Source organism: Artemia franciscana, chromosome 18 (genome assembly GCF_032884065.1).
Source record: "Artemia franciscana chromosome 18, ASM3288406v1, whole genome shotgun sequence".
In the NCBI taxonomy this organism is placed as follows: domain Eukaryota; kingdom Metazoa; phylum Arthropoda; class Branchiopoda; order Anostraca; family Artemiidae; genus Artemia; species Artemia franciscana.
This window is the reverse complement of record NC_088880.1, coordinates 25,652,994-25,680,972: the sequence shown is the minus strand read 5'-3', so window position 1 is coordinate 25,680,972 and position 27,979 is coordinate 25,652,994. Positions and strand designations below refer to the sequence as shown.

General features: G+C 34.6%; 1 protein-coding gene across 1 annotated transcript in view; it reads right to left on the bottom strand.

Annotated features, from left to right (window-relative positions):
- Nucleotides 1-27,979, bottom strand: part of LOC136038804 (acetyl-CoA carboxylase-like) — a gene marked incomplete in the record, with an annotated part of 240,102 nt that overhangs the window by 62,317 nt on the left and 149,806 nt on the right. Inside the window, 6 exon segments of the mRNA XM_065722186.1 lie at nt 2,471-2,707; nt 6,144-6,294; nt 16,478-16,656; nt 18,922-19,058; nt 24,091-24,272; nt 26,772-26,890. Of these exon segments, the coding sequence (XP_065578258.1) occupies nt 2,471-2,707; nt 6,144-6,294; nt 16,478-16,656; nt 18,922-19,058; nt 24,091-24,272; nt 26,772-26,890 (1,005 nt within the window).

Below are 27,979 nucleotides of genomic sequence, written 5' to 3'. Positions count from 1 at the left end.
GACATTCCCTATCACCACGATCAAGCCAGATGAGACACTTTCAACATCGCAACAAGAAGTAGCCAACACGCCTAAACAATTTTAGGAGGTGCTGGACAGACGACTGTAGAGGAAGTTTAAGGCCTGTCAACTATCGTCACAGATGATTACAATAAATATCTACCCTTCTCATCCAGCTCCTCTATGATTTTGTCACCAGTCATTGAAGACGAACTTATGAAGATTTTGCAAACCATGAAAAACAGTCACTCTGAAGGTCCAGATGGGTCATCAATTTACATAATAAAGAAGACCATGAATCGCTATGTCGGTACTTTCGCACATATCATCAATTCTTACTTTAAGAACAAAATCTTTCCCGCTATTTTCAAGTCGGCGAGGGTTACACCCCTCCACAAAGGTAGCAACCGAGATATCGCTCCAACTACCGCCCTAGCTATATTCTCTCTAATTTTCCGAAATTATAGAGCCTTACACTTACAACACAGTAATGAATTATCAAGCCGAGTTTAATTTTTTCAACGTGCATAAGTTCGGATTAAGGTCTGGCACTCTACTGGGCATTCTATACTGGTTCTGCTACAATTTCTAAATGATGCAATGAACCGTGAGGAAATACTAGATTCAATATTAGCGGATGTGAAGAAAGCATTTGACTTTTTCGTCTGATTTTTCTGGGTAACCTTGATAACTGCGGAATAAGAAGCAATGCTCTCTTACTCGTCCCGTTTTACCTCGCTGATAGGAATAAATTTGGAGATGGAGGTAAAATATGATCGGTAAAAACCTATTTTCAGGAAAGGTAGGAGTTACGCAAGGTCCAATTCTTCGACGACTTCTGTTTCTAATATGTTTATTAGAATTCTTGACACAATTGCATTTTATGGAATTACTCTACTATTTGAATATTACACGGCTGATTCTGTCAGAGGCACATATGGATCCTCGGTAAGAGAATACATCCGTCGAGGTCAAACGAAGCAGTGGTTTACTGAAAACCACATTATTTGAAACTCATCAAAGACCGATTTCATTCTTTTCGACTTTCTGGTGCCCTGCCGTCACTTTCTCAAATATCTGTCCATTTTAAAGGAGAACTAGTTACCATTACTAGAAAAGAATCTTGTAAGTAGCTAGGTCTTATAGTTGATGAAAATTTATCTTTGAAGCTTCAGATCGATAGACCAAGGATTCAGCTGGGAAGGAATGTTGAGTTATTGCAGTATCTAAAATTTTACCTCCCTTTCCCTACCCTTCATTCAGTTTATTATCCTTTAGTTTATTTTTACTTTGATTATTGTCCCATTACTTATCTAAATACTTTCAAATTTCGTATAAAGCCCCTTCAACAGCTTCAAAAAATAGACCTTGGTACATTAGAGTTACTCCTTCATTCCGCATCAGCAGTCACCGATAAATACCCTATTTATTTGCCTGTATATTGCCAATTGGTATAGTTCTTCCTATCCATTGTGTCTGTTTTCAACTCAAACAAATTAACGAATTATTACCATTTGCTCTTGGTTCTATCAATTTTTCACGAATTTCTTTCGTTCAGAATAATTATAGGTTTAAGACGACATTTAGCAAAATTGTCTTCCCCAAGAATTCATAAAGAAGATCTCAGTTTTCTTAAAAAAAATCTTAAAATAAAGTCTTGGAAAATTTATGAAAGTTATGTGGATTCACGATCTTTTATTCCGCTTTCTAAAAATAAACAAAAACTTCATTTAATTAACAATTATTAATTAATATCAAGTCATGGATGTTCGTCTATATAAAGGGTTATATTTGATTGGGAATGTGGCTTGTGAGTTGAACGTGGTGTCTCATTTTATTTGTATCTCGAGTGTTTTATTTTTTATAGTATTTATTTTACTTTACTTTTATACTATTATTTATTTTGTTGTTGCTATTTAAGGGTGCCAGTTTATAGGGTGTTGTTAAGGGTGCCGGTACCATTTTTTGAGCATAGCTCAGTTTGTAGGCACTTCCTGTAAATATGTTTCTTTTCTGTTGTATTATGTTGCATAGTTTGTCTTGTAGAGAAATTAGTATGAAAATTGAACTTGAGGTTGAGGAGTGAAAATGGCTACAATATCCATAATATCTGTCTATCCACAAAAACTATAATATGTACTGCAATAACTATAATAATTATTTAATAGCTATCTATAATAGCTATATATAATATGCAATAACTGTAACAACTAAATATCCACAATAACTGCTGCAATATCCACATTACCGTAAAAATAAAATCTGAAAATTCACTTACAATAGCAGAAAAAAAATTTATAAGACGTTAATTTTTTTTATAAATTTACATGAAATAATTTTAAAGGTATTATCTAATATATATATTTTTCCCAAAACTCATAGATATGAACTCAAATCCCGAAATCTTGGCAAAAGTCCAAATAAATAGCAGCGCTAAAAGAGAAACCATTATAATCAGAACTCTACTCACCTTAGCTGGATCCATAATGACCGTCGGTACAAAATTCAAAAATATATGATTGCAGTCAGTTCTCCTGGCCATGGGATGTGAAAACGCCACCTCAAGCTCGTCCATAGACTCTAATAAAAGTCGCTCTCCTTCATTCTGGAGATACTCAAATGAAGCTTCTTTTGTGATCAGATCAGAGTGTCTAATTATTGATCGAATAAAAAAGCGATAGTCAGTAACTTCTTGTCCCTTAGCAACCTAAAAGAAAAAATAAACAAATAAATACCCATTTGGTATCTCCTTAAGATACCCGTTGGGGGGACTAGTACCCTCTGGCTCTCATGGAAAAACTTGCCGCAATAGAAATATTAATCAAACGCATCAATGAAAAATTTCAATTGTTGTTTCCCTCAAGTAGGAAGTTGAAGTAGCCCAAAATTTTCTGGCAAAATATTTGAAAGAAATGAATACTGACGATGTTTTACTCCCATGCTATCGGGACCCCAACCGCATTTTTGCTTCCCTATTCCCTTCTTTGGTAAATAATTTCATTGAACTGGTTAGCCATAATCAACTTTTCAGTCAAATCATTTTCGATAAAGGTGCATATTCCATTGCTGCTGTTGTGTAGCAACTCACAGAAGCACCAAGCTGCCTGAGCCAAATACAGCTACGCACTCTCCTCCTTCATCCCAATCTAGTCAAAGCCTCACTCTTTACATCCCCCAGGAAGTTTCCGTTTCCTTTTAATTTTTCTTTATGACATCTTTCCAGACCCAACCGCGGATGACCTACTTTTCGTTTAGCCTTAGACGGTGAGGTGAAAAGGAAAACCTTCGGTAATCTGTCATCCTTCATACGCAAAACATGCCCTAGCCATCTCAACCTTCCTCTCATTATAGCCCCGGTGATTCTAAGGTGAATCCAGTGATTCATTTTGATCCGTCATTCTTTCAAGCTCTTTTTCATAGTTTGTAAAGAAGTTTTCACAATAAACTTTTACTATTAAGACAAGTCTATGTAATAGTTACAATTTAAAGCATTGTCCCATAAGACAGTTTTTTTTCAAAACAAGCTTAGAAATATGTTACTAAGAGCTGTGGTCATTGCTAGGTTTGCAGAATTGCTTACATCATGGTGTTACATCATTATTATCCTTTTCTGGATAAAAAAAAATTAAAAGCTAAAAAAAAGGCCATCTTTTTTCCTCGATAGCTCCAAACAGAAATAGCCCCTGGGAACCGAGTTTTCTCCTATTTTTTGGTTATTCATCTTAATTAAGGGATGAATGAGTTGTACGAATTTAACACAACTCCTGTCTCCTGAATAAAATTTTGAACATAAGAACCTCACAGAAAATGGAAAAAAAATTGCTTGAATCCTTTTTTAAGGAAAATACCCTAGTAAAAATTCAAAGATATATGATTACCGTTACGAAATTATTTTCTAACATAAATCTCAGACAGTTCCTGGTAGTCATTTCTTGATAAATGAAGAAGGTTAGGACTTTAGTAAAATAAGCGTTATGATATAAAGTTGAATATTACCAATATTCAAAGAATACATAGATAAAGCTAAAAATACTGTTGAGCTGAATTAAATGTATAGACCAATAGTTTTTATTCAAGATATAAAGAAGATAGTTGATATTATTATGCAGGTGTAGTCCAGTAAAAATACGATTTTCCAGCGTTGCCAGCTTTCTCGATCAGGCATTTTGAATTATTTTCTATTCTCAATCATAAACTCTAAATTATATGTTTTGAATATTTTTTGTATTCTGTTGTGAATATAGTTTAAATATTTGTCAAGTGCATTAAGATTTTGGCTTTGGTCTAGGTTGTTTTATGGATGAGAATATTGCTCATTTTAGCCTCATAGGGTTCCTGGAGATTAACGGCTCACATTTTTTTTATGTGTTTTGCTACTTTTTTCATTTTTTTAAATTACTTTTTTCTCAAAAACACTATGGAATCAGGTGTTGTAAGGTGCTTTTTATGGTAAGGTGCTTTCGGGTGTGGATCTGGCATTGGAGCCAAAGCAATATTTTTGGAACCAAAATGTTCAAAAAATTTATTCAATCGCATACTCAGAATCGGCCAAAATCAGCAACGCAGAAACGCCACTTTTTTCAGGGAAAAGAGGGGGGAAACATGAATTTAAACTTATGCAATATTTTCTGGATTAAACCGTCGCTTCCTATCAATTCGAATCCAAGGAGATTAAAAATGACATCAGAATTGGAAATTCCATCGCTTTGTTACCCATTTTCACCCAAGTCCGTCAGAAGGGGATGAAAAATCGGTATCCTAGTTTGTACAGTATTTGGTGGATTGAAAGATTGTTTCCTACGACAGTTCAATACCAGTCTGCAGAGATAAAATATGAGATCACAATTGAAAAATTCCATCACTTGGGTTAATTTTTTTAAATTATGTGTTATATTATGAAAATACAACCCATGTTTTTCTTCTTTTTTTTTACACTTTTTGACCTCAGCTAAGGCAGAAAGGGGGACAGTAAGTGATGAAATTTTTCAATTCTGATCTCATTTTCGACCTTTTTGGACTTGAATTATTAGGATAAGACCTTTCAATCCAGAAAACACTCCAGAAATTTAAATTCAGGATTCCCCCCTCCTTTCTCCTGAAGAAGGGGTATTTCCGCAGGGTTAACTTTGGCTGATTTTGGATATGTTATTAAGCAAATTTTTCCAAACATTTTGGTAAAAATCATTTCTGTTGCTCCAATACCGATGTTAGGTTTTTTTTTTAGTGGATTCGTGAATATAATAAGTTTTTGCTAGTGAAAGTTAGATTATACACAAAACAAGAAAATTGGAGAGAAATGAAAAAAATTCAAATTATGTTTGGTATTATGGCAGTCTAGTTTACTCAATTTATTTCTGTATTTATAGACTTAACGTCATGCATTCTTACGGAGCAAATTTTGTCCCTAACGTAAGTAGTCAAGGTAGACTCGAGCTCTATTTAGAATTTTAGAGTACATCAGTTTATGTACTTATCATAAGCATCATGAGCAAGAAGACCAATAGGGAATTTTTTTTTTGCAAGACAGCGGAAATTTACATTTGTATGAATATTTCGGCCCTACGTCCAAGGGCTGTCCTCAGCGAAACAAAGACGTTTAAAACAACCTAGAATTAAGATACGACCATTAAAACAAATTTTTTGTTGAACTTCGTTGAAGTAAGAATGCTGGGATGGCTTATATTTTTTTTAGTTTTTTTGGTCGTATTTGATGTGATTTTCTTTGATATATTGATGTTTTGCTGAAGACAGCCCTTGGACATAGGGCCAAAATAGTCATTCAAATATAGGATTCCACTGCCTTACGAAGAAAAATCCCTATTGTTCTTCTTGTTGCCGATGCTTACGTAAGTTTATGTGACATTATGGACAAGCAACAATAGGTAATTTCTAGATGAGCAATTTACAAATTTTGAAAATAAATTAGTTAACTTTTCCTAGATTTTTCCGTCAGCCTAGTGAAAAAGGACATGTTTAAGAATGAATGGTTACACTTAACCCGACGCAAATTCGCCACTTAACATAGAGAATTAAGGAGTAGCGTAAAAGCTGCTTAACTAAAATTTCTTTACTAAATTTTCATTTTAGCCGAAGTTCAGAAAGCTCGGAAACAAGTTATATGGGCGAAAGTGGAGACAAATTACCTTTGCTTTTCCAAGGTACAAATGCATCTTCTGGTTGGAAGTAGCTAAGGCCTCAAGCTCATAATTTTGCATTCGATTGATTTCCAGTTGAAAAGCAAGAGCAGGTTCCAAGTGTCTATAGATCCGGTCTTCAGCAAAACCATCTCTATGCCTTGATTAAAAAAAGAGAGAAAAATAGGTCTTGAATAAAAACCACGAAACTTACAAAGTGTCTGGACCAAAGGGGACAAGTTTAATAGCAAAACATTAATAAAGGAATTCAGAAAATGTAGCACAAACTACACTTCCTACAGAATTCGATTCTATTGGTTCTAGAAATTTTGTCAACTATCTGTGATTTAGCAATTGGTGATTTGGGCACTAAAGTGCAATCTTTGATTTAGGCACTAAAGTGCAATCTGTGATTTGGGCATTCAATTTCTGACTTGATCTGAATATATTTTTTTTTACACTTTAATCAACTTTCAATTTTTTTAATTCAGTTTTTCTTTCCAACTACTTGTTTTTAAATAACTATCAAACAATTCATGAATTCTCACAAATTCTATGGAGTTACAGGTTAAAACAAGTTAAATTTTTTTTTCTATTTTTCTTTAAAAAAAAAGTCGATTTCTCCCCCTTTTTTTCTTAGCTAGAAAGCTTCAAAAACATTTACTTGATAAAAAGAAAATAGTTTTAAGTTTTACCAAAAATTTTCGGAATTAAAAGCATCTATTTAAGTAATTAGCATCTATATATTCACACATGGCCTCCTCTGCTTTTCAATTTAATTTAAAGATGTACACTCCTACGGCTTAATAGTCTAATCACTTAAATAACATGATTAATCATTTAATTTAAGTAGTAGGCTATAACAAAAATTTCAGTTAAAAAACACAGAAACGGAAAAACTAATATTTATTGTTGGAGAGATCAGACATTCATACAGAAAGCTATTTTGAAGTAAAAGATTACATAATAAGTCACAAAGGCTAGGAATAAGTGAAAATGAAAAGCTGACCTTGGGCAACGTAATGATTGATCAGGTGGATTACCCTAGGCAGTACTATGAGTAAAGACGGTGAGAGCAGTGAATGTTAAAAATAGAATAGCCAAGACTCGGGGTATTTTTTCAAAGTTGAAAAAAAATTTGAAAGAAAAGGAAGGTATGTGTGCAGAACAAGACTAGAATATTGGAAGCTACAGTGATGACAGCTGTCTGAAGCATTGGCGCTCCTGAAGCATATGGCTTTGAACCATAGGCGCTCCAAAAAGTAGAAATTGTCTGCGGATTGCTCTGGTTAGTCGGCTGACTAACCGTATTTCAACATAGTAGGCTGCGCAAAACGTGTGGTTAAATCCCACTTTCTAATGCTATAATGAGGGAAATTCTGACGTGGCTAGGGCATGTTCTGCGGTTAAAGGATGAGAGATTACCAAAGATTATTCTTTTCAGCCAGCCGTCAAGAGCTAAACGGAAAGTAGGTCGTCCTTGGTTGGGGTGGGTAGGTGTCATAAAGGAAGATTTAAAGGAAATGGGAACTTCCTGGGAGGGAGACTTTGAATTAATTGGGATGGAGGAGAAGCGTGTATGTCTGTGTTGAGCTCAGACGACTTGGTGCTTGGGTAAATTGTTAGTAGTAGTATTAGTATTTCTGAAGGAGGGGGGGGGGGAGGAATCACGAAAAATAACAACGGACAAATGATTTGATAATACTTGCAAAATCTTTAGCATAGCGATATTCGTGATGAGAGCAGCAACGCGAATATACTAGCCTCAGTTATTATGACTTATCGATATCGAGAAAATATAGATCATTATCGATATCAGTATTTGACAAAATATAGGTACTGAATATAATTTATTTATAAAAAGCAAAAATAGCTCTAACATTGGAGATTGTTCTGAGCATCAACTGATCATTAGATGAAAGGTAGTTGATGAACATTTTCAACCAACGAAAACAAGGCGTAAGACGTGAGAAAGAGAGGGTCCGGACATTTTTTCACTGTCAGAAGTTAGTGCCTGATACAATTTCCCTTTCTTTCTAAAAACATCAAACTTGTTCATTCTGTATAAATGAATTCTTAAAATTTTTAACCGAATTGATTCATTTCTTAACAAAGTTGCTATAAAACCCTATCGAACAGTACTTTTTAAATTTGCAGTTTCAAGAAATACAACACTTCCGAATAATTTCCAGTTAACTACGAAATAAAGACAACCAAGGAATAAACAAAACATAACGAATAAAGAATTATAACGATAAAACGCTCAGACAAAAAGGTCAGAATTTGAAGTTGAATAAGATGTTGATATGTATTTGAAATATGACACAATCAAACTACTACTACTACTAACAGTTCATTACAGCACCAAGCCACCTGAGTCCATAACAGCTGTGTACACTCATCCCTCAACCTGTCTATTTACAGATTCACTCTTAACCCGCTCCCATGAGATTTCTTTTCCCTTAAATTCTTTGTCATGACCGCTTCCAACCACACTCAGGGACGACCCGATTTCGAGGAACTTGAACTTATGACCTAGAGAAAAAACTATCTAGATAGGTCACGAGTTCGAGAAAATTTGTTTAAAGAATTAGTTTTAGGAAATAATAATGTGAGTGACGTCATATTTATTAGTAAATTCAGAGTACAGTGGTCGTATCGTTTTTAGTATCTATAAGGCATGCAAATTTACGAAAGATGAAACAGGACAGCTAAAGCAAAAGGCAGAAAACACAAAAGGGGATGGAGCCTACCATACAGTGCTTTCGCACAACCTTCCTACAGACCTCCCCTGGATTTCTCCAGATACCCATTTAGAACTGGATCGACTCTAGCTGAGCTTATGGTTTCCATCACATTTACTGTGCAGCTAACCATTTGATGAGCGGTTCATCAAGCGAGTATCTAAACTATTAACAAATATAATTTTTAATAAATTTGTTATTAAAAATTAACAAATCTTTCCAACCACATAGAAAATTTACATATTAAATAAACATTATCATAGGCAGTGCAATAGTGCTGCCTAAGTAAAGAACGATGTTGACATAGTGTTTTTTTTTTTTTTTTTTTTTTTTTTTTTTTAAGCAGGGCACTTTGTGTCGAAGGAGTTATCGCAGAAACTTCGAAAAAGGCTCATTCAAATGGAAACTCAAAGGGCTAGTGCCCTTTTTAATAGTCAAAAGTGATTAGAGGGCAACAAAACCTCTCCCTCGCCGTAATTTCCCCCAACATATCCAATCAAAATTTTGAGATGGCCATTTTGTCCAACATAGTCCAGAAAGTCCATAAATTACGTCTTTGAGGATGACAACCACCCCAGAGCCCCTAGGATTGTAAGTTGTGCCCTGGGAGGATATAAGGTTTTTATAGAAAGGGTGGGTGTATTAAATTCTGAAGGGACTCGTTGGATTGTTAATCAGAAGCTATAGTGCACTTTTTTTAGATTCAAAGTAATTAGAAGGCGGAAACCCCCTCCCCCACACCTTATATTTTCCCTTTTTTTACCTTATTTTTAAAAATTTGGAGATAGCAATTTTGTTCATCGCAGTTGAAGGGTCTGGACGTTATATCTTTGAGGAATAGACCCCCACCCCCGCAGCTCTCAGGGAAAGGGTTACAAGTTATGAAATGGGGGCATAGAAGGTTTTATAGAAAGGATGGTCACATATACTTTGAAGGGGACCAATTGAATCGGTAATGATAAGTTTCTAGTGTCGTTTTTAAGAGTAAAAGTGAACAGAGGGCAGCACCCCCCCCCCCCCACATACGTCGTGTTTTCCTGAAATGCATCCAATATAAATTTTGAGATGGTCATTTTATTCAAAATAGTCCAAATATCATATAGCAAGGCTTTTGGGGTTGACAGAAACTTCAGAGCCTGGGGGCGAAGGTTGTAAGTTATGCTCTGGGGGGATATAAAGCTATTTATAGAAAAGGTGGTCGTATATAATTCGGAGGAGAATCATTGGATTGGTAATCAGAAGTTGTAGTGCCATTTTAAGAGTCGAAGTCATCGATGTACAGCTACCCCCCTCCCCACACACACACACGTCGTATTTTCCCGAGATGTATCTAATAGAGACTTTGATACAATCCTTTTATTCAGAATATTACAAAGATCATGTAACAAGGCTTTTGGGGTTGATACAAACCACTAGGCCCTAGGAGCGACGGTTTTAAAATATGCCCCTGAGGTATTTAAGATTCTTGTAGAAAGGATGGTTGTTTAAATTTTAGAGGTGGCTCATTTGGTTAAAATTGAAAGTTCTAGTTCCCTTTTAAGAGTCAAAAGTAATGGAGGTCAACTAGTCCCTTCCCCACCTACCCTTTTTTTCACCAAACGTATCTGCTTGAAATTGCGCGACTGCCATTTTGTTTAAAGTAGTCGAAGGAACATATAACAATGCCTCCACGGCTGACACAATCCCTAGATCCCTGGGGCAAGGGCTTTAAGTTATGCCCTAGGACATAAGTTTTTTTATGGAATGGGAGGTCGTATAAATTTCAGACGGGTCTCGTTTCATTGAAATTGGAACTTTAGTGTCCTTTTTAAATTCGAGAGCAACCCCCCCCCCCCCCATCATTTCAGTCAACATCCAAACAAAGTTTAGAGACATCAATTTTTTCAGCATTGTCGAATGGTTCAGTAATTATGCGTTCGGGGATGTTCCCCCACCTCCAAGGCATCAGGGAAATGGCTGTAAGTTTGGCAATTTGTTCATTGTTTATATATATATGTTATAGAGAAAAGTTTTGCATATTTTTCTTCTACTTTCCCAAAATACGGAGGGCATGAGTGGGATGTTCAGTTGACCACAAAAGAAAAAATGTACCTGCTGCTGCTACTATTAATACTACAGCTACTACTGTTACTACTAATAATTATAAACTACTAGCTGTTGGGGTGGCGCTTCGCACCACCCCAACACCTAGTTGGTGGAGCGCTTCGCGCCCCCCAAGCCCCCCCGCGCGCGTAAGTCGTTACGCGCCATATTAGTTACGCGCCATTGTAGTTGTGTCCCTGTGTCCCACCTGTGAATATAGATAGATTTATATATGTGTTTCAAACTACGTAAAAATTGCGAATATACAACATTCTTGGCTTTCCCATTGTCTGTCCATATACAAAGCCGTATGTACTAATAATGACGTCATATGCAAACGCTCTTTTTACAAACAAACAAACATGCATACACACAACTCGTTTTTATATAGATAGATAGATAGATAGATACAATACAAATTAACTACGTAAAACTTGTGAATATACAACAGTATTCGCTGTCCCATTGTCTGTGCGTATAAATAGATTGTCAGGTTTACCGACCCTCAAAGATGCAACATACAATTGTACATTGGTAAAGCAATCTGTATTAAGATCTATACCGCATTTTTCTAGTGATTGCCCTTGAGCTTTGTTGATGGTGGTTGCAAATGCTAATCGAATTGGGAATTGCAATCTTTTAAATTGAAAAAGCAGATCCGTTGGAATCATGGGAATGCGAGGAATAAGAACAGCCTCACCCTCATAAGGCCCTGTCAAGATTGTGGCCTCTATTAGGTTTTCCATTGTTTTTTTTTACGGCAAGTCGCGTGCCATTGCAAAGCTTTGGTGGGTTGATATTTCTTAAAAGTATTTTTGGTACGCCTTTTTTTAGTTGTAGCACGTGTGGTGGAAACCCTGAAGGATCTATGGAATTTAAAAATTCAGATGGATAATTAACCACTTCATTTGGTTCCAAAATACAAATTAACTGCTAAAACTTGCGAATATACAACATTCTTCGCTGTCCAATTGTCGCTGCATATAAATAGATTGTCAGGTTTACCGACCCTCGAACATGCAACGTACAATTGTCCATGGGAAAAACAATCAGTATTAAGATCTATACCACATTTTTCTAATGATTGACCTTGAGCTTTGTTAATGGTGATTGCAAATGCTAATCGAATTGGGAATTGCAATCTTTTAAATTGAAAAGGCAGATCCGTTGGAATCATGGGAATGCGAGGAATAAGAACAGCCTCACCCTCAAAAGGCCCTGTCAAGATTGTGGCCTCTATTAGGTTTTCCATTGTTTTTTTACGGCAAGTCGAGTGCCATTGCAAAGCTTTGGTGGGTTTATATTTCTTAAAAGTATTATTGGTACGCCTATTTTTAGTTGTAGCACGTGTGGTGGAAACCCTGAAAGATCTATGGAATTTAAAAATTCAGATGGATAATTAACCGCTTCATTTGGTTCCAAAACTGTGTCGACTGACTTGTAAAGGACTGCCTGGTCTCGAATCTTGGTCAAAACAATATTGTTGATTTCGTGGACGTCTATATTTTTGGGTGCGAGAATCGCTCTTTCACTTAGCCATTTATTATTTTTATAATTTTTTAGAATATTCGGAAATACTTTTTCAATCAATTCATTTTCGGACGTCACTAAATTACAGAAATCAGCAGGTAGTTGTATACGTCCTGAAATTGAGTCTACTGGGAGCTTTCCGTTTCCCATTGCCAGCAATTGATCTGAAAATGTTTGACCAGAGTCATCGTTTTGCAATCGGACACGCATATTTGTAGTTAATTTTAATGTTTTTACGTGTGCCCATAAATTAGAATTTTTCAGGCAAGCATTCATTTCGTCTGCAGGAGTTGATCTAGGTATTATAGGTAATGTTTGCCTGGAATCTCCCGCAAGCAATATTAATGTGCTGCCAAAGGGTTTCGACTTCCCTCGCAAATCTTTCAAGCATTGATCCAGAGCCTCAAGCGATTTTTTGTGTGCCATTGTGCACTCATCCCAAATAATAAGTTTGCATTGCTGCAATACTTTACCCATCCCAGATGATTTGGAAATATTGCACGTGGGAGTTTCTGTAGAATGCAAGTTCAGAGGCAATTTCAAAGCGGAATGAGCAGTTCTTCCACCAGGCAGCAATGTTGCGGCTATTCCGGACGACGCAATTGCCAACGCTATATCATTTTTTGATCGAATTGATGCCAGAATCAGTTTTATCACAAACGTTTTACCAGTACCTCCTGGCGCATCCAAAAAGAAAATTTCTCCAACGTTGTTATCGACACAATGCATTATCGTATCATAAATGTCTTTTTGTTCCGACGTTAACTTGGAAATGTTATTTTGTACATACGACAATAGATCACTCGTACTGTAACTTTGTTCACGATCCAATTCTACACATGTCGAAACAGCAGCGATACGGTTAGGTGAAGGCATTCCCAAATCCTGAAGAGGTTTGTTTGCCAAACGTACGCACAAATCTTCTATAACAACTAAAGTGTAGTTATAAATTTCTGATGTAAAATCAAAAGTCATATCTGACGTCTCTAACTGTTTTCGATGGAGTATATCTTCGGACATTTTTGACTTATATTTTCCCCATAACTCTGTAGGAGCTGATGGAGAGCAAGTTGTTAAAATGATGCCAAACAATGCACGAATTTGACTTGGGGTTGACGTTTCGCACGCGTCATTGATGCAGTTATCCCAGTGTTGGTCATTCTCCAATAAATTCAGAGCTTGGCATACACTACGGTAAGTGTCATGTATAGTACCATTTACAGTCCTCAAATACTCAAAGGATGTCGGACCGGGTACATTCACCAAAAGCAGGCGTAGAAAGAAGCATTCATGTTGATTGGGGTGAACGGTGTAGAGTCTTCCTATCGTGGTATCTTTGAAGATGGTACAAACACTTCAAGTTTTACAATGTAGTTTATCAGTGATTTCAACTTTTGCCGGAAGACACGGGCCGTAATGTCATGCCTATGAACCGCCGATTGTCCTTGAAGTAAAAGCTGCAGTATCTCGTCCCAAGATTGATTACATGTAAATGTAATAAATAAATCTGGACGACCATAGAGACGAACATACGCAATAGCATCTTGAGCATATTCATGCATATGACGGGGACTGCCAGCATATGACGAAGGTAAAATTGTTAATCTTCCAACGTTTGTGGTATTACCGTCATTTATAACTGCATCTCGCAAATGAATGTATTGTTCAGAGCGGAGCTTGGTCTGATTCAGGCGGATATATAGCAAACGTTCTGATTCAATTTTAGCATACATATCAACGACGAATTGGTGAAACAATTCACGGCATTTTAAAATATAATTTTCTTCATCCTGCCGAATCATTAGTCTATAGGAATAATAATGCATTGCACTGCATTTCTTATTCATTTCTTTGTAAGTGGCTGGATTCATCAATTTAATATTAAAGTGATAGCCGTCGGCTCCATCCCAAAAAATGATAGGATATTGTAGGGCATCGTAGCATCGATCAAGCCTGTTTCCTTGCTGTTCTTTTGATTCCTCGGCACGCCTTCTTTTTTCACTTTCTCTTTTAGAAGCAAGTCTGCTTTCGCGTTGCTCTGGTAGTTCCTCGGCACGCTTTCTTTTCTGACTTTCTCTATCAGCAGCAAGTTTTTTGGCATAGACTCTTTGAGCATCTTCATCGGCTTTTGCCATGGTAAGTTCATCAGTCATTGTAAACTTAAACATTAATAGATTTCTACGTGAACATATGTCTTAAATATCTTGAATGACGTCACCGTCAAAGCAAAAATGACGACAACTAATTTCATGACGTCAGTCAACACAGAAACATGACGTCACCTGATCCACAGACAGACACACAGACAGACAACTTATTTTTATATATATAGATTACAACTACTACTGTTCCTCCTACTACCACTACTACTCTGATACTAGCACAATTGCGGCTATACGTATGAAGGTGAACATTTGACGGAATATTGAGGGGGAATTTGAACTGAATCAAAACACTGCGCTCATGCAGATTGTCAAAAGGGCGTATCTCATAAATGAATTTGTGTATTAAGTTGGAACTTTCAGATAATACTTAAATGTATAGAGAATACCTATGCCTTCCCAGGGCCAGAACATAATTTGCACTTTATTTATTTTTTTAACGTTTTCACTTTTATAGCTTTAATAAATCAAATATATTTAACATTTTAAGGAATATATATCAGCATATGCACATTAAACTGACAATGCACATTCGTTTGTATTTTTTCTGTAAAGTGCAAATTATGTTCTGGCCTTGGGAAGGCAAAGGGTTTTGAGCCCTACTCATATTAATTTCAGCTCGTTTCGAGTTTGACTCGGCTATTTATTGTAATTTCTGTTCGTTTTGGGTTTAATTTATTTATCGATGCTGCTTGGAGGTATTTTTACGCTTTGTAGATTATTTGATTCTATTTTTACTCATTTTTAGTTTAACAGAAGTTCCTTTATTTCCTTTGCAAAACTTATTTCGTGGAAAAAGTTTTTTGAATTAATATTATGTATAAATATGTGATTTTAAAATATATATAAATAAAAATGTATATCCTGTTTAGGCAAGGGAGGTTTACAAAAAAAACTTAATAACACATGAGAATCTGTTTATGAATTTTTGTTACGTTTTTACGAGTCTGACAAAACACTTAGCATAACCTAATTTATACGCCTGAACCAAGATCCTTCAATCCAAAGCACAAATCGGCTGAAAACAGGTAGCTGAATATAAGCTGGAATAAGCTGAAATATAAAATACAAATTTTAAGCTGCAAATAAGGAAATCTCAACTCTAAATTCAAACTCCAATTGTACTGATTCAGTTGAAGTGCCTTCAATTGTAGTAAACCAAAAAAATATACGATTTTGAAACAGTGAGCAAAAATAAGGATAAAGGTGTAAAGGGGATGAAGGATAAAGGAATAAAGGAGATAATACGAAAAGAAATGGTAGGTGTTTGTGACTGAATCTAACAACTACTACTACTGCTGCTACTAACAACTCACCGCAGCACCAAGCCGCCTGAGGTCAACACAGCTACGCACGCCCATCCTCCATCCCAATCTATTCAAAGCCTCCCTTTTTAAACCCTCCCAGGAAGCTCCCCTTTCCTTTAAATTTTTCGTTATGACGTCCTCCCACCCAAGACGAGGACGACCTAATTTCTATTTAGCCCTAGACGGTTGGTCGAAAAGGACAATTTTCAGCAATCTGTCATCCTACATCCCCACAACGTGTCCTAGCCATCTCAACCTTTCTTTCATTATAATCCTCGAAAGAGGGATTGGACCACATGTTTCACACAACCTATTGTTTGAAATACGGTCAGTCAGCCGGGTACCCAGAACAATCAGTAGGTAATTTCTCTGGAAAACTTCTCAGCAAATTTTCATCCGCTTTTCGATGATCATTCATGGCCGGAGCCTGGACACAGTATTTTTAAGTTCTCCCATCATAACAAGAAAAACACAAGAAACAAGAAGAAAAACAGAATGAAACAAAACAGTTAGCCTACCTGTACGTGAAAAACTTGGGATGCTGTTTCTTGACAAAACAGACGTAAGTGATTCTTCGAATGCCTCTGGCGGTCAAGACTTCAGCATGACGAGAACAAAATCGAGCGAATCGAGCCGACTGCGTATTGTCTTCAAAAGAATCGAACCTTATTGCAACATTGAGAATGTGTATTGGCTCCTAGAGATAATAATTCCATCATAAAAAAAAAACAGATAAAAACAAAGAGATAGTCCTATCAATGCGGAAAGTTAATAATTATTTTATTTTATTACTTATGTATTACATTTAGTTTTACTATTTATATTCGATTTTTATAAATCAATAAAAAGTGTACACATGTTAGGTATTTAATTGTTAGGACTGAGTTAAGGAGGCTTTTGAATTTCGGAGGTTCAATATCTCCAACTTAAGGAGATAAACATATGCTATTTTAACTGCAAAATAAAAAAGAAGCAGTTATTCTTATATAATATTTGTTAGGCTCTTTTGCAAAAATTATTGCAAGTAAATCTCTCTGGAGGAAACCATTCCAAAGCCTTGTTTAATTCTTCTTACTTCAGCTTAGTTCAGCCTACCTTTATGTCCTTACCTCAAATTACAACCATACAGGTATAAGAGCAGAAACGTTTTTCTTGGTCCAATACCCTTGTTATTACCATAAGTTACCTTAATATTGATTGGTACACTTACCTTTTATTAGCAGCTAGTTTTACAAAACAACAACAGCAGATTAAAAAGTATACAAGAATCAAAGTGTTAAATCCTAGCAAACTAAGTCATAGATCGTAAAATAAAAAACGCAAACAATACGGTTTTTGCTGCACCAAAAAACAAGAATCTATTTAAGGCCGTTATTAACTGAACTTGAAAACATCGAGGTTCAAAATCAAAGTTTGGGTAGCCTTCTGTCTCTCAATTCTCTAGAGACCGTCGATCGTCAAAAACCCTTCAAATAGCACTTATTCATTGGCGGAAATAGCAGGTTAATTACACCAGCTTGTCAATCTAGTCTCTATGGGTGTTTTACGGCGATCTGAAACGATTCTTTCTGGCAAAAAACTTGTAAAAATTTCAGGTAGCTGAAAATATTCTATGGGACTGTTCGAAAACAGGAAAATACATCGAAAAATGGTTGCAATCATCTTACAGGTTATTGTCTTCTGCTCATGATAGTACCCATTTTGTTCTAAAAGCAATATCCTTCATAGAATACGTTTGTGAAAAAGAGCAAGACATTTTCTAAGATTTATAAGCAATTAAAGAAAACAGAGCAAAATCCTAGCAAACATTTTGTAGCATCTTCAAGAAGCTACGGCCTGATATTAAAAGCGGTATCTTCCGCCAATGAATAATTGAGTACTTTTTAAATACAAATTTTCGATTTTAACATGGGATTTTCGAGTTCCATCAGTTTACTTAATCACGGCCTTAACAAACTAACTCGAAAAACAATATACATAGACTACTATTAAAAAAATAGTTTCTTCCACACAACAAGGCTTCGTCAACAAATGTTACAGACCGAGTTATTACACAAGCAGTTCGAGTATATGTTTTGTATAATTCATTAGCTATTTGTGAATAACTTTGTATACTGCTTGTAGAATATATGACTTTAAACTGAACAGAAAGGTATATTATTTTTTAAATTTATCGAAATGTAGCATCCATCTGCAAATGGCCGCACGAGACACAGTGCGAGCGCTAATAGGCCGAAAACGGCTTGCACGCCTTATCTTGGGCAAACCAACTTTATAAAACCGTTTTCCTCTAAGATTTTTTTTTAAAGTCTATGATTAATTTGTTGCTGCACTGATTGGCAAAGGGTAATTAAGAGCCAAAATTGCAAAAAAAAGCTGAAAAATAGGATAATTCCTTCTTTTGCATCTACATTTTAATACTATCTCATATTATATTTACCATAAATATACAGTAAATACTATACATATACTATACATACTATACAATACGAAAAAAGGGTAGAAAATAGGATAATTCCTTCTTTTATACCTAAATTTTAATACTATCTTATACTATATTTACTATATACACTATACTATACATACTATATATACTATACAAAAAAAAACAGAAGCTAAAAAATAGGATAATTTCTTCTTTTGCATGTAAATTTTAATTTGTCTTATACTTGCTTAGAACAGTCACACAAGCCCAGTCAACACACAAAAATATCTAATGGCCTTGGAATAATTAATTTTATTAAAAAGAGGGCACATTGGCAAAATTTCATCCAAATAGTATCTCAAAACGAGAATTAAGCCCTGAACCATCAGAATTGCAAACAGAAAAACAAATTCAATTTTTTACAAGAATTTTGTAAAATTTTCAAGAATCTATCAGTTCAGTTATGGCATACCATTTCAAAGCGAGAACATGCATGCAATATTAATTCCTGGTCACAAGGGATGCTCCCACAAATACCTTTTCAGTGGGTAGATTCCTTTCACCAAAGTTAAATTCCGGAAAAGGTGAACCTAGACTTACTGAGTGGTTCATTGATCGCGAACTCGACTCTTCCATAGACATTTCCAATATATCGTTTTCTTCTTCTAAGGATCCTGCAAAACAGTTACTTAAGCTAAGTTTACACTTTGCGCTAAGACTTTACACTAAGTTAACAAATAAAACTATAAGAAGAAGTTTCCCCGCAGTTTCATTGGTCGATTTACTTTCCAGTTTGTCTATAAAATCGCTAAATAGAAATGCAACTTCAGTTACAAAATAAGAGGAGGATAGAAAAATAATTGGGCACAGTTTTATCAGGCATAATCTATTCTTTTGATATAGAACAGAAACCAGCGGCCGGTGCTAATCTAGTTTCATGACATATTATTTGAATCGGTGTGTACATAGATAAATGCTTAGAAAGAAGGAAAGTTTATGCGCTGAAGCTATTTTGTTCTTAAAAAAACTGAATTCTTTTTTTTCTTTGTATTCCATTTTTGTGCGCTTTGTAATTTGTTTTGTTGACGATTTCCTTGTTTTGTACATTTTTTCTGTGTATATATTCCCAGGGGGGTTTTGAAATACAGTTACATTTATAGGTCTTATTACAGACCAAAAATCCTTTGGAGGTGGTTAAGATAAAACTGAGTTACCGACTAAAGTGATTTTGCATTGTGGCAAATGAACTCCGTTTCAGTCGCATGATTTTATCTAGGTTATGTAATACGACTTTGTTGCCGCATATTTTGTATGTTCCACGTTTTTGGTGAACACTTCAAGAATCCGATATTAGGCAAATTCGGTTCTTACTTCTTTTCCTCCGCTACCTTTCGTCGCGCTTTGACTCTGCTTCACTTTCATTACGTTGTTGAGACCGCACATGTGGACGCGGAATAGAAATAGAACATTTTTTGCAACACAATCTTAAAAGAAAACAATTTCTACGCTTCCCATATTGAATTGTAGAAATTTGAATCAAAGATATGTATTAGTTTGTATTTTCTATAATTTGGTTGCAAAGAATTAAAGATCGCAGAAAGTTCTACTAATAACTATTTTTGTGAGCTTTTTATGGAAACAGGTCATTTTATATTTAGAAAAAGGTATTTATTTAGAACTTATTTAGATAATAAGTTTAGAGAGCGTGCTTTTCGTCCAAAAGTTCGTGAATTTAGAATTCAATATGAAACAGTTAATGGGGGAATTTAGTTCCCATTCAGCGATAATTTATTTCTTACCTTGCAAAAAATTCGGTATTTCCATGAACAGTTCACAAAAATAGCTTTTAATTGAACTTATCACTATAAATTCCGAAATTTCTCCTACGAATTTATAAAAATAATTGAAAAAAAGGAAAGAATACTTAGAATCTAAAACAAGAAGCTGAAAAAAAAAAAACTGGACGAGATAACTGAGGTATTGACTTATTTCATTCCTATCCGGGCTCTTTTACAGGGCTTCATTATAGTCACAGAACCATATCAATAATTTCCTATGTTCAGAAAGAGATCATGTTCGAAAACAGATGAATAATTTCATCTCAAGGCTGTTTTACGACTGGTTATCCCCCCTGTGGCAGTAGTGTCAATGTAGTAATTTTAAGTGTTATACTGTTTGTTTTGTGTAATAATTGTACGTTCTGTGTTGTTCTGTATTGTTTTAGCGTTGTAAGCATTGTTACGTTACTATTGTATTGTTAAGTATTGCTTTGTTTTGTTCGTGTTTTTTTTCTTTTTTTTTCATTTACAGATCAAATTTATCTATGTAGTTAACAATAATCGTTGTTATTCACGTCTCAGAAGTAAAAAATTCAGTACCTCATCCCATTTAAAATGATTGTTGCTCCTACTAGTTTTCCCGATATCCCCCTAAAACTTGTCCACGAAATACTGCCTTCCTCCCAAAAAATTTCAGCCAACTATGATCTAAAGATACTCTTTACTTGTGTTTTCGACATCCCTCCGTGGAAGACTTCATGAACAGTTCCTCCGCCCTCAACCCCCCATGGAAGACTTCATGAACAGTCCCTCCACCCTCAACCCCGGGTTCAAGCTCCTGCACAGATATAACTCTAGCAAAATGCCTTTTTTTCAGAGTAATAAATATTTTCAAATGAAGGATATAACAAATAACAAATTATTGTTACTTATAATTGGTTTCTGGAGTGCAGGTTAAGTTTCATTTCCTTCCTCTTTTACCGTCGGCTAATTTTTAATTGTTCATTTGGACTTGGAAATAGTTTTTTTACGGTAGAATTCAGAGCACCAGCAATAATGACAATCAGTGCAAATTACTAATACGAACAATCAAAGCTAATAATAATTTGAATGATCATCTTATCTAAGTCAATGTTAATTTAAAACGTTTTGCGTTACTAAAGTAAAAGGAGAATGTCGTAAAGAAAGACTTGAGACAAACAAAACCTTCCTGGGAGGGTGCAAAGAAGGAGGCTCTGAACAGATGAGGATGGAAGAGAAGCATGAATAGCTGTGTTCACCTTAGGCGGCTTTGAGCTGCGGTAAGTTGTTAGTAGTAGTAATAGTAACTAAAGTCTATACGTAGTATGGAAAGTACGTAGGATTTGAAAATGATAGATAATTTAACCGTACTAACAGAGATAAATAGGGGAGATCGGGGTTGAACTGGACAAAATTGGCCAATCACAAATATCTCATTTATTTGTGGATGGAAACCCGAAATTTCATTTTCTTTAGATACCTCTCAGAATAAGAAATGCTTGAGATTTTTTTCAGATATTTTGTTCTTCGAATTTTCTCAAGATCAACATTTATGATTTTGGTCAAAGCGTTGTAATCAACCCACCTAGTGGGGTTGGTTCGGAAGCGCTTGGGCTTGAACAGGACAAGCTTAAAATAATTACCAAAAACCTACCGACAGCCCTGTACAAACGGTAAATTCGACCATAGGATACATTTTTTTTTTTTTACTTTGAATACAGTTGTACAAAATTATAAGCTTGCTTGATTAAAACGTATTGCGTTTTGAAAAATCAATTCCTAACAAGAACTTTGAGGCACCCAGTTGATTCCTTCACAGGGAAAAGGTTTTGGCAGACTTTGGATAATATCAGTAAAATCCACACTTGCAACATCTTCTGCATCAGAAAATTTGGTTAGTGGCCTGGGAAAAGGAATGGGCTCAGTTGATCGTCCAGGAGTAGAAATATTATCATTGGCACGAGACGGGAAAATTTGTGAAGTTCCAAGGCTGCGGCGTATTCCACATTTGAACTTACCTGATTTGAATTGATCTTGAATAAGCTGGTCCATTACTTTGGACGGGTGCAAATGCAGCTCACTAGAAGTGGTCGAGAAGAAGTTTTTAACAGTCCGTCTCCGTCTCCTTTTTAGCACGACTGAATACAGAAACTAAATCCTGATTGAGATTGAAGACTAAAATCATTTAAAATTTATAATTCATGGTCGTAAGCAAAGAAATAAACAATCATCTACTCTCGCCCATGTAGTATAGAGCCGGACATCGTCCGGTTCAACTCGAAAAAAACATGTCTGGATTAACACCCCTTCACAATTCGGCTGAGAAATCCATCTGGAGAAAGAGCATTACAGAAAAGGTAGATGCCTCAAATTTTTACGATTCTAGAATGACGATAGAATTTGGAGAAACAATCAAAAAAATTTCTGGTATTATACTTATAGCTTAGCGCAACAATGTGCAAGGTGCCAGAAAAAAAAGCCTAAAACAGTTTTTTACAGTTTAACTTTTGAAAGGATCAATAAACCAAACTAAGAATTCGTTCCTGAGACATGAAGATTGTACAATCTTACAAATTATTGTAGAATTCTTCACCAAGTGGTGTCTCAGTAACTGAGGGTGTCCGCTTCAACCCCAATTCAGCTCATCCCCGACCTCCCCTACTTGTCACATATTAAAATAATTACTAAGCTTATTGATTAAACGGTTATTTTTTACTAGTTTATATAAATGTTTAAGTAGTATACACATTATAAGCATTTAAAAACACTCTGCCTATGCGCATGCAATTCCAGTTCATATTTAAGTTAAAAAAAATTGACAGTTTTATAATAGGATCCAGAGCATTAGCAATAATGATAATGTATTAGTTTTGGTTATTTCTTTTCACGATTCAATGTGGCAACAATGACAAAAAAAGCAGTACTGCCATAAAAATTTCACAATTTTTAAACAATCGAATAAAAAATCTGGGAAATGTATACTGTATAATAATGATAATGCGAACTATAATAGAAATGTATAATGTTAAATAATGATAATGCAAACTATTAATATTTATTGCAAATAATAACGATATATGATAATAATAATAATAATAATAATAATAATAATAATAATAATAATAATAATAATAATAATACAAACTATAATGGAAATGTATAATGAGTAATAATGATAATGCAAATGTTTAATGCAAATAATAATGATACATAATTATAATAATAATAATAATAATGACAATGATAATAACCTCCCTTACATGTCACATGTTAAAACAATTATTAGGCTTTTTGATTAAAATGGTTAATTTTTACTGGTTTAAATAAATGTTTAAGTAGTATACATATTAAGATCATTTAAAAACAATCTGCCTATGCGCATGCAATTCCAGTTCATATTTAGGTTAAAAAACTGACAGTTTTATAGTAGGATTCAGAGCATTTGCAATAATGATAATGAGTGCAAACTATTAATGTGAACAACGAACTTTAACAGAAATTTATATGATCATCTTATCTAAGTCAAAACTAATTTAAAATTGTCATCTAAGTAAAAAATAAGGTGATAATTTCTACACAGGAAATGTTTTAAAATAAAACATCATTGCCATGGAAAGTGTTATACTCAATTATAGTATAACATTATAGTATATACATTATAGTATAACATTATATTTTACTCAATTATAATTTAGGAAAAAAAGCATTTAGGACAAGTATAACCAGAGGACACATCACAAGAGAGAAGGGATGGAGAAGGTTGCACTCAAAAAATGAAAGCCTCTTTACGGAATCATTCATCACGGAAAGGTTTTGAGCAGAATTTTGAGTAGACACTTTCTTTTTCTAAGGAGAATAATCGTTTATTATTCTTTTTTCATTGTAAAAAAAGAAAAAGCTAAATTACCATTAAACAAATCCAGGATTTCCATAAAAGTTTCTTCAAAGTCTTCCAACTTGGCAAAGGCTGCCATACAGCCCATTCTTTGGCAGTTATCCAGCTCTCTACACAACGGGAAATCTAGTCTATCTATTTCATCAAAGGACGGAACGTGGCTAATCACCGGGTTCAACCGATTATGGGGCACCCTAGCAAAATAAAATATGTCAGTAAAATACAATTCAACTAACAATATTTCACCTGAGAGGGTGACATGAACAAAACCTGGGGTATTCCTTGGCAGGTAGTGTTTGAATTCACAATGGAGGAAAGGAGATTTCATGAAATTCTGCTATCTTGGGTAGACCATTACTTTATGATTCCAACTTGTATCGCATGGGTCAGTACATTCCAAACAGTCTAGGCAGAAAGTTCAAATTCAAATTTTTATTTTCAGCATTCACAAAAAAAATAAATAAAAACAACACTTTCGCACTGGAGAAAAATCAATGAGGTCTTGCGGTCATGCAAAAGTTAACATAAATAATTACCTAACAAATAACATAATTAAATAAATCAAGCAAAAAATAATAATAATAAACCAGTGTCTATCACTCATTAACACTCACCTCCTCCACCCTGCCTGCCTACCCACTTTTGCCTCCCTTAGCCACCCTCCCTTACCCACGTATCATCCATAATAGTGTAGGATGAGTTTTATTGCAATTGAAAAAAAAAAAAAAAAAAAAAAAAAAAAAAAAAAAAAAAAAGAAAAAAACAGTTGTCCCTATTCTTAGTTGAGTTCTAAATAATTCTTCTCTTGTTTTAATTTTACCCTTTTTAAAAAGGGTAGCCTTCTCTGTCTTGGTAGCAACCATTTGTCATATTTGTAAGTATTCTGGTTTAATACCCTTTATTCCTTCATGTTTCTCCCCAGGTTTTGGCCCGCTTTCCTTGTTATAAAATTTCATCTAAAACCCCCTTTTACTTACCCCTTGGTAATTTCTTCAACTATATTTTACCCTTGAGTAGAAAGCAACCAAAGCATACGAGGGACACTTAACGAAGGTCCAACAAAATAATGTTATTTGGTTTAAACAGAATTAAAAGGTTTTAGGGCAACGTTATTACTTTACGTTATGAGAGAACCTTGGAAATCAATAAGCAAAATTGGAAAATATTTTTGAGTTTTTACTATTTTCAAGGTTCCATATTTCCAAGAGGTAAGATGTCAAGGATTTGAGACGGGTGCCAAGTTACCACCAGGCTCACTAAGTAGGGTTATTTAAACCAGGCTCTCTTTAACTATAACTAAACACTAGAGACTTGGTACAGAAAAAACATTAACCTTTACTTGTTTTTTGTTTTGTTTATGTAAATTAAACTAATTTGTTTTATCGCTTTTTAGTCTTTGTATTTTATTTTTAATTTGTTTTATTTTTAATTTTAGTGTTAAATGGATATATAACACTTACATGAAAAATACCCTGTTTTCAATTATTATTTCAAGTTATTCAATTTATGTAGAAATGTAACGTCTAGAATGAAAGCCATAAAACGATTGCCACGTTGTCCACGTTGGTCCAGAATTAGAAACTCAGGCTAGTCACTGGGGAATATTGAACTCAACTTTTACGTCAGCACCGAATTTTTCATGCAATTTCCTTTCACTAGTAGGATTACTAACGATCACCAAATTACACATGAACAAGGAACTTTATAGGCAAAGAAGTAAAAAGTATACGAATCATGGCGTAGGCTTTTTTTTCAGCCAACAAAAGTCTGAGAAGATAGGAACATAAGTCTAGGCAATAAGATTAGGATATTAAGGGGTTAAGTATGACTGAAACTTTAGTCCTTCAATAGCTTAAGAAAATTTTCCAACAACAATTACAGTATTTGTAGTTCAGGAGGTGTTCAAAATTTGAGTTGTATTCGTTTTTTTGCTTGTTGTATCTACATTTTCTGACACTTGTGTGTTGGTTGTCGTTTTTTGGATGATTTGATCTTTAAAAAATTGTTTCTTTTTTCTTCAAATTTTTCCCGTTGAAAAACGCTCCTAGACGTGGAGTTGAAATATTTGGATTGCTTTATTATTTTTTTATCTTTTGTTTTTTCCACTGCTTTATTTAAACAAAACCCGTTTTTTCTTCCTTAATTTTTCAAAGAAACTAGCTAGGTTCTAACTTGAATGACCATATATCAAAAAAATAGGCTATACCACAGATTTGATTTGGTACTTTTTTCTAGTATACAGAAACGTTACAAAATATTTGGTAGCCTGTAAATTACCAAAAACTGTAGATTTAATAAACAATATCATATATGGGAACCAAAAAGAAAATTGGTTGAGTAAAGCGTAGAGATAACTTGCTATACTAACATAAAATAAGTAACTTCAAAATTAAACGAAAAAAAATATTGAGAGAAATATTTGCAGTAGAACTGAATGAAGATTGCCTATTCTAAAAATATATATAATATTTAGGTAACATATTTCTACCTAGTTTGTTTCTTGCATCCAAAAAAATACCTTTTCTCGTGGTAGTATCATGATTTATCTAAACTAAATACTAGATTTATTAAAAATCTTCCGGATGGTGTACTTTTATTAGAGCTTTAAAGAGAAGAAAGTAAGCATCAGAGGTGAGCGTATAACTTAAAAAGCTTATAAATAACAAAAAAAACGCTAAATTGATTTTTCTTACCTATTAGGGTGAGAAGACGGCAATAAAAACTCAAATTGCACAACACACCGATTATTGCTCAGATCCGTGTGAAGTAATCTGGTAAGTTCGTAAGACGTATAGGATCGTCGCACATAAACCTAAAACGAATTTAAAAAACAGGTGAGAATTTATGTTAATAGAATAACTCTACCAATAGCAAAAACTATACCAGAGCCCTTGTTTCTTCAGTAGGAGTCAATAGGAGTAAAATTTTCAAAATGAAAACTCCAGCAAAAAGAATATATAATTGATTTTGGCAGGAAAAGCTTAATCAGATTACTAAGAATCGTAGAGTACCTCCAATCGAACAGAGAAAGATGGTGACCTTAAAACACCAGGGACAATGTGATGAAACCTCATGGCTTGAATGGATCAAGTTGGAACGTGCCAAGCAGGTCTTTAAGAATGAGTAAAAAAAATAAAACAGAAATTCAATTTTTAATGAAAAAAGACCATCCATCTCCAGTTACGCAGTTTTGGTAGTACCAAGCAAACAAATGCAAAAAAGTAAATGTGGGTAAAAAATGAGCAAAAAAATAAGCTACAAAAATAAGTGACGAAGGAGCTTAAGAAGGTCTACCTTTCCTTACATCAGTAAACTATCAATCCAAATCTTTAAGACAAAAAACCTGGTTAAATTTAGCTAATTAGTCTCGGTTATTTGTTTTCACGATTCAACATGGCAACAATGACAAAAAAGTAGCACTGCCCTAAAAATTTCACAATTTTGAAACAACCGAATAAAAAATGTAAAAAAAATCTCAGTTTTCAGATATGAATAGACCTTAGATGGGCCTAGGCGGCGAAAATGTTTTTATTTCGATATCCTCGGTACTGGGTAAAGCTAAATATCCTCGGTAAAGGGCAATGCCTAAGACAGCATCCTAACTCTTACGGCAACCGAATAAAAAGCTCTATGATTTTAGTCATTGGTTTAGAGTGTCAGTATATCACTGGATGCGCCACAGGGTATGACACAGGATATCAGTCAGTTTCTGCGCCCTCTTGTTCTGAACATGATTTTAAAATTAAAAGTAGTACAATCGTAAATACTTTTTGTGCAAGCATATTTGCAAATATTATTACACAAGTGTTAGTAAATAAAAGTGTTTGTATATATAGTTTTCTATAAAGTACTCAGCATTTGTCTTCATGTACTGAGGTGTCCTTTCATATAAATTAAGGAG